Below are 16,783 nucleotides of genomic sequence, written 5' to 3'. Positions count from 1 at the left end.
TGGTGTAGGTATCATAAGTGGAAGATGAAAAGAAAGAACAAAGGATGAAAGGGTACCCAACGGCAGGAGGGGGGAATCACTGTCCCTATATAAGATGAGTCCGATATGCATTGGGTAGCTTTTTGCCTGCTCCTTCTTTCCTGTCTGTCTTTTGTGTGTCTTTTCTGTTTGTGCTTTAAGGCTCTACACCCAGGGGTTGCTTCACTTTTCGTTTGTTTTGCTTGTTGTTGTTATTTTTGTTGTAAATATGTTCAATAAACTCTTGCAATGGGAAAATTCTAGTTAACCCTTATATTTAGAATTAGGTGGTTAGAACTTCACTGTATGATTCTGGATAACCTTTTCATGCCTAGATGAAGTATGTGTCAGTATGACCTCGTAAAAAAAAACAAAAACAAAAAAAAACAGCTTAGCTAGGCGTAATGATTTTTCACTATGCTATCTGCTAACTGTTTTTGCTTAGAAGGATGAAACTTAGGGCCAGCGCCAGGAGCTTCTTGGGAAAAGATAGTGGGAGTTGCTCTCTGCCCAGCCACAGCCTGTGGGACAGAAACCTGTTGTAACTGAAAGATACAGAGAGAGAGAGACGCCCCAAGTGCAGAGCTGGCATGACTGTGAACTGTGATGTTTGACGTGTTTTGGCTCTCCAGCGCGCAGTAATAAATAGTATGGCCACAGCTTTTTCCGTGTTGCAGACTTTATTTACACTCTATTGACACTCTAAGAATTCTACTCTTTCCCAGAGAATCTTTTTGAGTGATTTGATTTTAATTGGATCTGAAAAGCTGGACCTCCACAGCGTTCATGGGATAAGGTTACCATATTGGCTTCAAAATTTGCGACCCGACAATTGTTCTTAAACTTAAGGCTAAATACATTTGAAAGCGTATTAAAAGCGTATTAAAAGTGCTATAAAACCCAGTGATCTACAGATGAGAAGATGAGTAGCTAGATGTACCTTGATGTAACATAAGTACAGCAGCAAACTGGCGTCTGTTTTGATCAGCTCGGAATCCGACGTGGTTATTGTGGAAAGGTTATCAGACAAAGACTTCCGAATTCAGCCTCTGCCTGATTCTAAACCTCTAACCCCTCACCAGAAGGCTGTAAACTATGCTGTGTTCCTTATTGGCTGTGTCAAAACTGTCCCCGGCTATCTAACTGGTAATGGTTAGGAGTAGGACCACCTCAGGGAGGAGCCCCAGCTTGGTAGCTCAACTGTCAGCCAAGAGTCTTGGGCATTAGCTAAAATCCAGGTAGACGAGAGGGTTCTGGTCTCTCACCGATCACTGGCTTCAAGAGTGGAGGGGGAGTTGGACAGCTGTCGAGGTGGTGGGGGGGCATAACCCCTCAAACAGCTGTGTTACACAGATCAGGTTAAACCTGGCCTTCCCTGATCTCTCACTGGTCAAAGTGAGAACCTGCCTCATTGAAATTGGTTTATTATTCATACGTTTTCTAAAGGGTAGGACCACCTCTATTTTTTTGGTGTAATGATGGCTTGGGGAGGAGTCTTATCCTAGGGTTCAAACAAACGGTCAAACTGTCTTACCAGTCCAGACTGGTTGATGTGTGAAAATGCACCTGACACTATCGGAAAGTCTTGCTCTCACACCACCTCAAGTGATGTGCACTTTGTGATGTTCCCTTTTCAGATTAAACAAATGGAAATAAAATGAATTAAAGTCTTCCAGCGGTCCATGCTGCCTTCAGCCCCCCTCATCTTCACTGCCTTCTGGTGTCACAAAAGCTTTGTCAAAAAAAATCAGTTTAATTAATTACACAGCCCCCCAGGCCAGTGTGTAATTATGTTACACACTGGCCTGGGGGGCTGGAGTGCAACACAAGAAAAATAATAAAAAGAAGTAAATCACACAGCCACAGCTTTACAATGACTAGTCGTTTTATTAACTTGACAGGTAGTGAGCGTCAGGGTGGGCATGGCCAAAACAACAAACAAAACACACTGGAAATGAATCAGAACTAACTTACCTATAGTGAATCAACCCCAAAAGAAAATACAAACCTCTAATCTGTCTCCGTACCCGAAACAGGAGAAAAAGGTTGTAAAAGAAACGGCTTCCCACCCCTACAGCTACCATGTCCAGATACGACTCTCTAAACTGCTTTTGCTGCAGCCCAGCTCTGTCACACTCCACGAAGGGCCCCAAACGCGCAGCTCACTGGAAACAGGAAGTAGTAGGAGAGGCTGACGGCCCAGTCAGGTCCCAATTTGTAGCTGGCCTCATTCCCTCTTCCACCAATGGTCAGCCTCCACCTGGAAACTTACATAACACAAACATCACAGAGTACAAACCCCCGTATGGTGTGGCGAGTAACAGCACCACACGGCAACAATGACCTGGGTCATAACACCCCCCCATCTAAAATCAAGCATCTCCATCCTTTAAGAGATGCTGAATCTAGGTCTCTACTCGGGATAGTGCATCGGCCACAATATTATCAGCCCCTCGGAGATGATGAATGTCAATGTTAAAATCCTGGAGCAACAAGGACCATCGCATGAGGCGCTGGTTGTTATTTCACATGCGAGAAAGGAAGACCAGGGGATTGTGGTCAGTATAAACAACAGTTGGTACAGGGCTGGAACTGACGTACACTTCAAAATGTTGGAGGGCCAAAAGTAACGCTAAAGTCTCCTTCTCAATTGTGCTATAATTCATCTGATGCTTATTGAACTTTTTCGAGAAGTATCACACTGGGTGATCAATTCCCCGGTCATCCTCCTGCAAAAGTACAGCACCTGCACCATAAGCACTGGCATCCACCTCTAACTTGAACGCGCGAGTAAAATCAGGGGCACCTAACACTGGGCACTGCATAACAGGGCTTTGGCTGAGTCAAATGCTTCCTGACAGTCAGAGTTCCACAAAAAGAGGTGTGACGGACTTGTCAATGCAGTCAAGGGAGTAACCACTGTGGCAAAATTTTTGCAGAACCCACGGTAGTAGCCACACACACCCAGAAAATGTTGACGGCGTGTTGTTGGTACTGGGAAATCCAAAATGGCCTGGACTTTGGCCGTGAGAGAGCGTACCTGCCCCTGTCCCACCTGTTTCCCCAGATAGGTAAAAGCATTTTATAACACGCGTTAGCACACATGCACACTCACACACAGATACTCACCACTGCTGTCAAAATGGTTTTTCACTTAAAATCAAAACACACCATTATGAATTATTTTTCCATACAAAACATCTATACATATCTTATTATTACATATTTTATTGTATTGTTATCATTAATCACTTTTTTGATACAAAGCATGTGAGGATCTCTGTGAGATATAATGCGGCATACAGTTTGTTATTAAAAATATAAAACTATCAATCAAATTGTTTTGTCTTTATTATTTAAAAGACAACAGAAATATATATATATATATATATATATATATATATATATATATATATATATATATATATATATATAAGGGGTGCAACGATACACAAAATTCACGGTTCGGTTCGGTTCGATACTTTGGTGTCACGGTTCGATATTTTTTCGATACAAAATAAATGTTCATGTCTTTTTAATTTGTCATTTATTAAAATTATAAGTATATATTTTAACTCAAAAGTACAGTTTTTAAATTTAATGTTGCTGAAACAACAAAGGGATAAAATAATAAATCTATCTGATCGAGAAATCACTCATCTTTGGAAAAGAGAGTTTATTACAGAGAAATGGCTCTTTCCAAAATAAAAGCTATACTATCCGCTTCTTCTGGGCTATATTCTCAGCAGCATATTAAACATATCAGGTCCCCATAAGGAAAAGCATGTGCTAACGGCTGTCTAAATGACTCGGGTAAAGTTTGCAGCATGCGTGCTTGTTGTTTTTGTCTGGGCAATCGTGGCTCAAGAGTTGGGAGTTCGCCTTGTAATCGGAAGGTTGCCGGTTCGAGCCCCGGCTTGGACAGTCTCGGTCGTTGTGTCCTTGGGCAAGACACTTCACCCGTTGCCTACTGGTGGTGGTCAGAGGGCCTGGTGGCGCCAGTGTCTGGCAGCCTCGCCTCTGTCAGTGCACTCCAGGGTGGCTGTGGCTACAATGTAGCTTGCCATCACCAGTGTGTGAATGGGTGGATGACTGGATATGTAAAGCACTTTGGGGTCCTTAGGGACTAGTAAAGCGCTATATAAATACAGGCCATTTACCATTTACTTGTCTTTGCACTAGGATGGTGTCGGAGTAAATGTGCAGTCATATTCGTTGTGTTCCCACTAGTGCTGTCAGCGTTAATCTCGTTGAAATGATGTTAACGCCACAACACGGCAAATCTCCGTTAACGAGCTACTGCGGATCGCTCTGTGCGTGGGGCTGGATGGCCAACACGTTAACGAGCAAACTGCGCTAACGCACTAGTTGCCACCAATGTAATTGAGCATTGCGTGGCACATCAGACATGCTGTTTTACTTTTGTCCATGAGGCGCTTACCTTCAGGGTCATACGTCACATGAAAACCAAAATAGTTGTAAACGCCAGATCTGAAGGATCAAGGTTCAAGGTTCTTTATTTGTCACATGCATAGTTATACAAGTATAACACACAGTGAAATGTAGCCTGACACGCTCCTCGACATGTGCAAAAAATTTGGGGGGGGTGTAGAGGAAGAACATATATATATATATATATATATATATATATATATATATATATATGAATGAGGGTGGGGGAGGTTCAATTTGCCATGTTGCAACGAGAGCTTAACTTCTGTCTCGCTAGCTTGCCCTGCGCTCAGTGAATCTGCGTTCGACTACTCCGCCTAAGCTGCACCGTCGAGCGCAGATCCACTGAGCGCTCAACACAGACAGCGCCGTCAGAAGGAAAGTTGATAAAACAAATTAAAAATTTTGTATTGTTTGATACATATGCGTACCGAACCGAAAGCACTGCATCGAACGGTTCAATATTGATACGAGTATTGTTGCACCCCTAAGATATATATCTATATATATAGAGATATATATAGATATATATAGGTTTTCATTTCTTGAAACTATCACAGCTCATGATACATCTGCTTCTAGAAACCTAACCAACCAAAATAAAAGTCTCAAATTAATTAATTAATGAAGTACGTAGATGTCTTTTTCTATTTGTACTACTCATCATCATTGTCTGCACTGTGTCCTGTCTCATAACAATTATATTTACATGTGGGTGAATATAAGTTAGTTGTTGTAAATGTCCCACCAGTTGTTCCACAGTGAACAAGTCCCACCAGCAGCAGCAGTAGAGCCATCAACATGATGGTTAGCATAGTCCGTAAGATGAGGTAAATCTCCAAGTGACTGGCTGAAAAATTGACAGAAATTGCAGAACCTTTAATGTCCACTCAAGCTGTTCTTCAAAAGTTAATCCATCCCCGTAGACTACCATGTTAAAATACACAACTAATGAACAACTAAACAAATGCATTTATATACAAAACAAACTTTTGCTCTGATTCCAGAGAGTGTTGTAATCATGAGTATATTGAAATATAAATTATAAAGTAAATCAAATACTGATTATTAAAGGAAGTATTAATGGAATTATTATTTAACATTTAAATGTAATTTAGAATAGTTGTACAATATATCTGCAAATACTTTTTTTCTCCATATGTACTGCCACAGTACATTAACAGTAAATTGTTTTGCAGTGAAATGCTGTGTTTAATTGGACAAAGCAGTAGACTCTGAATCAACCTTTTGGGATTTACCTACCTGGATGACTGGTGGCATGCATCAATACACTTGAAATGAAAACTACTACTTTTGAAATTAAAAAAAAAAAAAGGAAAACCAAAATAAACATCAACAACAAAAAAATACTTCTTCAGTGTCTCACCCGTCACAGGCAGCCAGCTCTCTGGTGATTCTCCAACTCCTAAAATGCTGCATTTATAAAGTCCTTCATCCGATTTTGAAACTTTGCGGATGGTCATGCTTCCTGTTGAGTTGTTCCTGATGTGGACTCCATATTTATAGAAATCAGCCATGAAGTCTGAGAGAGTTAACTTGTTTCTGCATCTCAAAGTCACAGCTTCTCCCTCCATCACAGGAACAGCAGGACTCTCCAGGATCACAAAACCAGCTGTACGACAAGTGACTTAAATTTTTAAATTGTTAAACTTGTGTTTGTTTGTGACAAAATGTTACTGGCGTCATTCAAGCATACCAGTGACAGTGATGTTGATTTTGTTGCTTCTCTTCCCTTCTGCTGTCCCACACCAGTATTCTCCACTGTCACTTACATAAAGAGGATTAATTGTACATTTTGAGTCTGTTGTTTTTGCAGTTGTTTTCTCACTAGTTTTCCTGCAATACTCTACTTCCCCTCTGATATTAAATACTACATGTCCATGAAAATTTTCCTCACAGTAAAAACTAACTGACTCATATTCAAAAAACTGGGATTTGTTTGGAACAATACGAAGAGAAACTGCATCTGAGAAGAAGAAAGAGAATGGTTCAGTTTATTGTTGAGTGAACAAACTGCTGGCTGTCATTCAACAATAATAATAACAAGTCCAATCCAAATGCCATAAGAAAACATGATGTAATTTGGTGCTATGTAAATTAAACTAATTTGAACTGAATGAAACTGTCGGCTGGTCCGAACACAGAATGATAAATAAAGTTTATATAAAAAAGCAAACTTATGATATTCACCAACTTTCCAATCATGTGCACACAGCAGGATGATGACGGTCATCACTGATGAGAGAAAAAAGAATAAAACAAAACAACAAAAATTGTGTAATTTTAATACTTTTAAAACTTGTTGAGTCTTTTAGTGAAAAATTGTATTTATTGTCACATCTCTTAGGTCTCACCAAAATGTTCCTCTACATGAATCATCAGTACATTTTAACAACATTGTTAACTTTATCAAACTCTTACACTAAACTACAGTTTAGTTTTAATGTATAATGTATAAGTACTCACACAGTCTGATGCAGAGCTCTCTGACCTCCATGATGTCTTGCTGCAGACTGAGTAATAGACTCCTTCTGTGTGGCATATTTGAAACAACTATCATTTTCAGAGAAGCAGAGCTGCTGTTGTGGTAGGTCACCTGACACAAAGACAGCCTACAGCTGCTTTCAATACTGTTTGTAGCAAATTAAAGTTCACCTTTTTATTCTTGCATTACAGCACTGATGAGTTAATCATTCTTATACTTTCCTTCTTTAATCAAACAGTTCCCCCACATGTTGAGATCAAGTTTTTGCAAATCCCAATAAAGATGCCAGTTTTAAACTCAAGCTGGAAACAGCGGTAGAGAGCCCTACAAATCAAATCTGGCTTCCATGTTTTTCTAAGACTGAAAATAAAAGCAGAAGAAAAACAATACAATGCTTCATAGAAGAGACAGATATTTCAGTGGAAAATAAGTCAGAGGTCATGTATGTTTACAAACCAACCACAGAGCCTCTTAATAGACAAGCAGCAGTACTGCAGGTATGCTGGGTGTGATCAGTTATACGACATGAATTTGATATTTATTTGATATTAAATACATCTAAAATGTATCTCAGAATATTGTTTTCTTTCTGCAGATGTACTGGTGACAATGAAACTGATAATGTTGCTTCTCGTCCTTTCTTCATTGTCACACTAGTGCACTCCACCATCGTCTGTAAGCATTTGTAATGGTGCAATTGTTAGTTTTGCTATATAATCCTACTTTTCCTTTGAATTTATTTAGTTTCATTGCAAACAAGCCCCTTAGCTAACATTTTACATGCTCATATGGAATAGTTGGACTTTATTTTTTTTTTTTTGTTTGTTTTTTTTTTTTTTTTTTTTTTTGGACTTTAAAAACATGTTTTTAAGGACAGATATAGCAAAATGAACTATAGTAATATTGTATTACATCAGTATCATGACATTATACAAAATAATTACTGTTGCATTAAGGTTAATTTTTTCAATTTTCACATCCTTGTAATTATGAACTTATACGGTCTGGAATTAACAGTACATTGTAATTTTAATTACATTTTCTGAATGTAATTAAAATGTAGGTCAATCCATTAGCGTTATTTTGTAATACACGAAAAAGATATTATGATCAAACTGTTCTTAAAAAAACCCCCCAAAAAACCCATATATATATATATATATATATATATATATATATATATATATATATATATATATATATATATAATATATATATATAAATATATATATATATAAATACATATATAAATCTATATATATATACATACATATATATATACATATATATGTATACATATATACATACATATATATATATATATATTCAAGCTTCATTCTATATATTCAAAAGATCATTCTATATATTCAAGTTTCATCCTATATATTCAAGTTTCATCCTATATATTCAAGTTTCATTCTATATATTCAAAAGATCATTCTATATATTCAAGTTTCATCCTATATATTCAAGTTTCATTCTATATATTCAAGCTTCATTCTATATATTCAAGTTTCATTCTATATATTCAGACTTTGGTTGGAATATATATATATAATATTTTCCTAAAGGGCATGCCATAGTATACATATATATATATATATATATGGTAAATGTCCTGTATTTGTACAGGGAGTGCAGAATTATTAGGCAAGTTGTGTTTTTGAGGAATGATTTTATTATTGAACAACAACCATGTTCTCAATGAACCCAAAAAACTCATTAATATCAAAGCTGAATGTTTTTGGAAGTAGTTTTTAGTTTGTTTTTAGTTTTAGCTATTTTAGGGGGATATCTGTGTGTGCAGGTGACTATTACTGTGCATAATTATTAGGCAACTTAACAAAAAACAAATATATACCCATTTCAATTATTTATTTTTACCAGTGAAACCAATATAACATCTCCACATTCACAAATCTACATTTCTGACATTCAAAAACAAAACAAAAACAAATCAGCGACCAATACAGCCACCTTTCTTTGCAAGGACACTCAAAAGCCTGCCATCCATGGATTCTGTCAGTGTTTTGATCTGTTCACCATCAACATTGCGTGCAGCAGCAACCACAGCCTCCCAGACACTGTTCAGAGAGGTGTACTGTTTTCCCTCCTTGTAAATCTCACATTTGATGATGGACCACAGGTTCTCAATGGGGTTCAGATCAGGTGAACAAGGAGGCCATGTCATTAGTTTTTCTTCTTTTATACCCTTTCTTGCCAGCCACGCTGTGGAGTACTTGGACGCGTGTGATGGAGCATTGTCCTGCATGAAAATCATGTTTTTCTTGAAGGATGCAGACTTCTTCCTGTACCACTGCTTGAAGAAGGTGTCTTCCAGAAACTGGCAGTAGGACTGGGAGTTGAGCTTGACTCCATCCTCAACCCGAAAAGGCCCCACAAGCTCATCTTTGATGATACCAGCCCAAACCAGTACTCCACCTCCACCTTGCTGGCGTATGAGTCGGACTGGAGCTCTCTGCCCTTTACCAATCCAGCCACGGGCCCATCCATCTGGCCCATCAAGACTCACTCTCATTTCATCAGTCCATAAAACCTTAGAAAAACCAGTCTTGAGATATTTCTTGGCCCAGTCTTGACGTTTCAGCTTGTGTGTCTTGTTCAGTGGTGGTCGTCTTTCAGCCTTTCTTACCTTGGCCATGTCTCTGAGTATTGCACACCTTGTGCTTTTGGGCACTCCAGTGATGTTGCAGCTCTGAAATATGGCCAAACTGGTGGCAAGTGGCATCTTGGCAGCTGCACGTTTGACTTTTCTCAGTTCATGGGCAGTTATTTTGCACCTTGGTTTTTCCACACGCTTCTTGCGACCCTGTTGACTATTTTGAATGAAACGCTTGATTGTTCGATGATCACGCTTCAGAAGCTTTGCAATTTTGAGACTGCTGCATCCCTCTGCAAGATATCTCACTATTTTTGACTTTTCTGAGCCCGTCAAGTCCTTCTTTTGACCCATTTTGCCAAAGGAAAGGACGTTGCCTAATAATTATGCACACCTGATATAGGGTGTTGATGTCATTAGACCACACCCCTTCTCATTACAGAGATGCACATCACCTAATATGCTTAATTGGTAGTAGGCTTTCGAGCCTATACAGCTTGGAGTAAGACAACATGCATGAAGAGGATGATGTGGACAAAATACTCATTTGCCTAATAATTCTGCACTCCCTGTATAGTGCTTTTACCAGTCCCCTAGGGACCCCAAAGGGCTTTACACATCCAGTCATCCACCCATTCACACACTGGTGGAGGCAAGCTACAGTTGTAGCCACAGCTGCCCTGGGGCAGATTGACAGAAGCGAGGCTGCCATATCGCGCCATCGGCCCTTCTGGCCAACACCAGTAGGCGGTAGGTGAAGTGTCTTGCCTAAGCACACAACAACCGAGACTGTCCGAGCCGGGGCTTGAAGCCGGCAACCTTCTGATTACAAGGCGAACTCCCAACTCTTGAGCCATGACCGCCCCAATATATATATATATATATATATATATATATATATATATATATATAAGAACAGAATTAAAGCAAACAAACACATTTAATTTCAAACCTCAATATATTGATAAAATGTGTTATACTTTTTTGTAATTGACAAATGTAATTTCGAAATGGAAAAAGTACTTCCATCATCTGATGCACAGAGCTGTCACCTCCATGATGTCTTGCTGCTGGGTGTTTCCTGTGTGGCTTCTATCAGGAGATAAAGTGATGCAAAACATTTAAAAATAGTTTTCAAGGAAATTGTTATCTATTTGCATTATCCACAGTGTTTACCAGAGTTTTTTTCCCGAATCACTACGTTATCATGGTGTCCCAGAATCCCAGTGGCTATGTTGTTTGGGGCCTTTTCCCCCTTGGCAGGGTCTCCAATGGTAAACTGATCTCCTGTTAGAGACCAGGCAAGGGCAAGGGACCAGCCCTTTGCCCTTGGTGAGAGGCAGAGGGCACGGGTGGGCATTGTCAAAAAAGAAGCCTAATCTTTAAAAAAGTATAGAGCGTGTCTGTCTCCCAAAGCTGGTTCCACAGAAGAGGTGATTGAAAGCTAAAGGCTCTGCCTCCCATAGTACTGTAATTTTAAACATCCTATGAACCACAAGAAAGACAGCAGCCTGAGAGCAAAGTGCTCCATTGGGTTGAAACAGTAAGTTATTAAGATGAGATAAAGACTTACTACTACTCTATCTTACTACTATTACTAAACTTACTAGATTCCCTCAGCTCAGCACTCAGGTAAGGTCATCATTTTTTGTTGTTGCTTTTTCAGTCAACATCTAAATCACTGTCAAATCAGTTTCATGGTGTGTTTTCTGTGTTCTAGTGGCAAAACATCCAACCGTAAGTACTTTATGCACATTTCTGCTGTGACACAATAATCCCAGCATAAATTTAAATAGGTAGGATGGTTTGCCACTTAACTTTATTTTAAAATTGCGTTTTGATTTTTGTGTTGTTCTCCATAAACAGTGGTAGAATGGTTTGTCAGGTAGGACGGATTCCCAGAACACTGGAACACCTCACCCAAGACGCGCCCAGGAGGCATCTTTGTCAGATGTCCCAACCACCTCAACTGGCTCCTTCCGATGAGGAGCCAGTGAAAAGTGCCATAGACAGCAATTCTTCTAGTGTCCACTAAATTAGTACTGTGCAAAGGTCTGGAGCCACACTTATTTTCTTCATACTCTTCTTACAAAATTCCAGATTTTTTTGTATTTTTTGAAAATGGTCTTGACCAATAGTTCTCCAGGCTTTTTGAAGGTCTTTCACAGTTTCTCTCTAAACACTGGCTGCTTTCCACTCATTTTCAGCATGCACTTCAATGTGAAATTCTTCATCCTTTCATTCTTTTTCTTCTTCTTCTTCTCATTATTATTAAAAGTATGCTTGGAACTTTCCCAAGTGTGATTTACATTTACATTTAAATCCACTGCAAAGGCTCCATTCATCATTATAACCCTGCTCTGACGTTTTGAGAATTTATTGTTTCTTATTTTACAGAAAACACAGTATGTTGTATCCTATGCCATGATTCTAACTTAGTGACAGCACAACCCAATAACTAAATAAAATTATCTTTTTGTTACTAAAGAAGCATCATTAACACTCACTCAGCTCCTGACTTCTACTTTACACAGTTTAATCAAACCAAAGTAGAAAGTCAGATCATTATCTTTGGCTTTACAGAGCAGCAGCACGAAACAGGACACCACTTATTTGTCCCGGGTACTAGACCACATTTCAGTTAAAGACAAGCTCAGTATCAAACTTTGCAGGTTTGTTTCACTGCTGACCACAAACCTGGGGCTATTGTTTTGGAAACAAAAGAGCAGGGCCTTTCAGAATAGCATGACCACAGTGAGCATATGCATTTATGCACAGGCAAAAGAGACACGGCTGATGGAACAAGGTGGTTTCAGTTTAATGTCTAAATAACAGACAGAAGCATTTGTTAGCATTTGAAACATACATGCACATATAGCCATGTTACCCTGGCAACCAGGTGTATCTTAAAATTCACTAGATATAACAATTTGTAGATATGCACACAAAACTAAATTCAGTAATCACATTGCAATTACACTTATGTTATCATTTGCACAGATAACAGGGCAGACAGCAAGAAAGAAAAAAAATCCACCAAATAAAACGTGCTTTTTTCTTCTTGTGGACTTCTGCTACAGTCAGCTCATTTCAGTTTATCTTTTTGAGAAGGAAATGGTGGAGCAGTCTATAGTAGTGATATGGATATTGCTTTCATTTTTTATTGCACAAAATTTAAAGAGTGTGATGGTGCATTTTTCCAGTGTAAAGAAATATATATATAGATAGATATATTTAAGTGTTTTTTCTTTTTTGCTGTGACAAAGAAAGAAATTGATCAGCACGACTCTTTGGACTTAATTGTAAGAAATAAATGTGTAAAATTACAGAAAACATTTTGGTAATTCATTGCCCAGACGGTCTAGTTTGTTTGTACAGAGTTACAGAGGTTTTATTACTCTGCTTCAAAATACTCTGTTTATTAAGGCTGTGTTTTTAACATGTTTTAATGCTTTGTATCTTGTTCTATTTAATCAGAACAAGCCCCTATAAACAGTCAGTGATCACTGTCGACCTCTCTCACTTTTTTTTTTTACAACTGTTCATTCTTAATGGTTAGTTTTTAAACCTTACGATGTAACTACGGCCTAGCCCATGCAGCAGTATGTTAATGACTAATCTAACATTGTGGATGGATTATCTCAGTTGTTCTCCTGTGTGAAGTTTGGTCTGTTTACAGCATCCTGCCATGTGATTGCATTTGTCCCTAACTATTGGGAACCCTCACATAAACTTTTATTGAGTGGAAAAAAGTTAGCATTCATCCTCCAGCTTCACTGTGTTTAAGTTATGCTAACCACAGCTATGTATGGCGTTATTTTTGTGCCACTATTCTGAGTGCACGTAAAAAAAATTTGAGGCATGTTGCATTTTGAGGAGAAATTTACTTTGAGCTAAATTTGAGTGAACAAAATTCATTGCTGCGTGCAAAACCTGTATTTCAGTTTTTGCTATTATCCATATACACACACACATAGCTGCCCCTCTCGCTCAGTTTTTGCATTTGTGCTTGCTCGCAATGTGTTGCTTGCGCTCTCAACATTTCTGTCCGTGTGTGTTCAACTTTTTCTGTACACCGTTATCTTTGTGCCACAAAACCAAAAACTCACAGACTTGAATGCAAAAAAAATCTAAATTTAACTGTCACATCCTGGGTCGGTGACCCAGCGTTTTCTGTTTTGTATTATTAATCTTTGATTTCTTTATGTCTTTGTTTGTTCATAGGTGTTGGTTATCGGGTCTCTGTTTTGTCAGTGTATGTTTCCTGTTTTACTTTGAAGGTTAATTAGTTCCAGCCATGTTTCCACCTGTTCCCCATCTCCTCTTGTTTGTTCCTGCCGGTGTATTTCAGTGCCTTGTCAGTCAGTGCTCGTCGTCGTATCGTTAACGTTGGTTCTTCCCCATGCTGTGTGGTACCTGTGTTTCCCCGAGAGTGTAACTGTTATCATTTTCCAGTTTAGTTTTGTGTCACCTTGTTTCATCTGTTTGCCTGCAATAAAGCAGTGGATTTGAGTTTAAGTTTCCGCCTCAACGAGTCCTGCATTTGGGTCCACCATCCTGCCTGACTACACACTGACCATGACATTAACTTGGCAAGCTAATAACCAGACAGGTTCACATGAAAAAAACAAAAATATAAACAACAAAAAAAAAACAACAACTTTTTTTTTGAATAAACTTTAAATTAGCACATTTTCTATGTAACAATTGTTACACTGCAGTGATTCCGTCTTTCTAGTGCCTAAAATAATATACTTCTGAATGAACAGAACTGTATTGTTTGTAGCAAACCAAAAAACATGAACACAAAATTATGTGAAAGGTTTTTTTTGTTGTTGTTTTTTTTACCTCCGCCCTGGCGACATTTACCAAAGTGATGCAGTCCCACCAACAACAACAGAGCACTCAATGAAATAGTGGCAATGATCCAAGATGTGGCACATGACGTCTCGTTGAGACTTTCTGAATGAGTTGTTGAATGTTAAAGAGTTAAAATTGTAAGGGGAACATAAACAACCCTAAATTTTCATTTATACTTCTTTATAGTGCAACACTGTTTAAAATTTGACATATATGCATTCAAAACTTAAAAAAACTCCAAAAAACCTTACTTTACATTTGATTATCGGAAGGTATATTTTGCACATTTCATAATATTTATTTTTTATATTTCCTAATATTTCTAAAACACGAATAGATTCAACGGCTTTGCTTAAAAATCAATGATTGAAAATGTGTCTACATTTCAATTACATCACACGCCTGCACCAACCTTATATTAAAATGTAACACAAAAGATACCATACACGGTTCCTCCACATGACTTAGCTCAGAATTACAAAGTGATGCAGTTGTAATAGTACTGCCATTAAAAAAGAAAGAAAAAAAGATATGACCTCTTCAGGGTCTTACCTGTGACACTGAGCCAGCTCTCCAGTGACTGTCCACCTCCTGAGATGTTGAACGTGTAAAGTCCCTCATCTGACTTTGAAACTCTGTGGATTATCATGTCTTCTGTGGCGCTGCTGTGAACATGAGCTCCATCTTTATAAAAATTAGAGGTGAAGTTGGAGGAAGCAGTTTTGTTTTTGCAGCGAAGAGTCACAGCTTCACCCTGCATCACAGGAACAGCAGGACTCTCCAGGACCACAGATCCAGCTGAATGACAAGAATCTGAGATTTAGTTGCTGTGAAATTTATTTAAACTAAGTTTGAAACAAAATGTTGTCCCGGTGCAAACTTACCAGTAACAGTAATGTTGATGCTGTCGCTTCTGTTTGCTCCTTTAGTCTCACACCAGCGCTCCACTCTCATCTGGATACACACTTTTTATTATGCACAATGATCCTGCTTTTCCCTGGTCGTTGTGACTGCATGAGTTTATTTTCCCTTTGGAATTATGCACAACTTCCCAATAAACAGCATCCTCACAGTAAAATATCACTGATTCATATTCAAAGAACTGCAATCTGTTTGGAACGATACGAAGAGAAACTGCATCTGTGAAAAAGAAAAAAAAAAGAAAGGTACAGTTTAGACTTGTACCAAAACTGCTGTGGTTAAACAATGAAAAAAATAACACTTGAGTAAATGAAAGCAAATTAACTGATGAAGTGACTCATGACTCCGACTGATTACATGTACCAAATGTGCAGGTTCACTAGAAACAGAACATATTCTTTCCATACTTTTCATACATTGTCTGCTCCCCGAAGCAGAAAAAGAGTAAACATCATTCATATCAACAACCAAATGCATGATACACACCAACTTCCTGGTAATGTGTACACAGCAGGATCACTGAAGAGACAAAAAAATAGTTAGAGATTACAAAAAAACTCTTGTTGGCTCCCACAGCTGCTGGCAAAGGTATCATAGCATCTCATAACTACTGAAGTTTAGTTTTTATGTGGAAATAGACGTGGTACTTACATAATTTGATGCACATAGCTCTGACCTCCATGATGCCGTACTGCTGACTGTGTCGGCACGTGACAAATGTAAAAAGCAATGAGCAGGGGCGTTTTCCTGTGTGGCTTCTTTCTGCACTTAAAGCAATGCTAAACCTTTAAAAAGAACTTTCAAAGAAGTTGTTGCCTTCAAGTTACCAGCAGTGTTTCACTTCACTATGAAAGAGGCAACAAAGACAGAATAATGCTGCGTTCAATACTTTTAATCATTTAATATGCATTTATTTTTTAATGATGTTTACTTTATACCTTTATGTATTAGCATGCTAACATACATTTAATTGTACTAAAACTAATAAGCAACTTAAGATTTGAGTAGTAGAAATGCCATCACCAAATTTGAAGTAATAATAATAAGAATAATAAGAATAAGAATACGAATAAGGATAAGAATAATTAGATTTACTAACCCTAACATCTGCAATAATGATAAGCAGTGACAAAAAGTTGGTTACCAACTTAACGTCATTTCAATGAGATTAACGCTGACAGCACTAATGGGAACACAACGAATATGACTGCACATTTACTCCGACATCATCCTAGTGCAAAGACAAGTGGAAGCAGACAAAAACAACAAGCATGCATGCTACAAACTTTACCCGAGTCATTTAGACAGCCGTTAGCACATGATTCTCCTTATGGGGACCTGATATGTTTAATATGCTGCTGAGAATATAGCCCAGAAGAAGCGTATAGTATAGCTTTATTTTGGAA

The 16,783-nt window shown here is 38.2% G+C and overlaps 3 protein-coding genes across 3 annotated transcripts in view; 1 reads left to right on the top strand and 2 right to left on the bottom strand.

Annotated features, from left to right (window-relative positions):
• The window catches only part of LOC309701829 (butyrophilin subfamily 3 member A2-like), a 329,790-nt gene that overhangs the window by 143,350 nt on the left and 169,657 nt on the right, over positions 1 to 16,783 (top strand). The window lies entirely within an intron of this gene.
• Positions 2,149 to 7,059, bottom strand: LOC309698613 (low affinity immunoglobulin gamma Fc region receptor II-like; the record flags this gene model as incomplete). The annotated part of the gene is made up of 5 exons (XM_082521176.1): positions 6,958 to 7,059; positions 6,682 to 6,726; positions 6,188 to 6,457; positions 5,858 to 6,103; positions 2,149 to 2,285 (listed from the first exon to the last, which is right to left on the bottom strand). The coding sequence occupies exons 1-5, from the start codon at positions 7,049 to 7,051 to the stop codon at positions 2,149 to 2,151; spliced, it is 792 nt and encodes a 263-aa protein (XP_082377302.1). The 5' UTR covers positions 7,052 to 7,059.
• Positions 10,645 to 16,046, bottom strand: LOC309698607 (Fc receptor-like B; the record flags this gene model as incomplete). Its single annotated transcript, XM_082521166.1, has 5 exons — positions 16,029 to 16,046; positions 15,785 to 15,896; positions 15,341 to 15,596; positions 15,009 to 15,254; positions 10,645 to 10,688 (listed from the first exon to the last, which is right to left on the bottom strand). The coding sequence occupies exons 3-5, from the start codon at positions 15,408 to 15,410 to the stop codon at positions 10,645 to 10,647; spliced, it is 360 nt and encodes a 119-aa protein (XP_082377292.1). The 5' UTR covers positions 15,411 to 15,596; positions 15,785 to 15,896; positions 16,029 to 16,046.

Source organism: Aulonocara stuartgranti (genome assembly GCF_965226115.1).
Source record: "Aulonocara stuartgranti genome assembly, chromosome: 3".
Classification (NCBI taxonomy): Eukaryota; Metazoa; Chordata; class Actinopteri; order Cichliformes; family Cichlidae; genus Aulonocara; species Aulonocara stuartgranti.
This window is presented reverse-complemented; position numbering and strand designations above follow the sequence as displayed.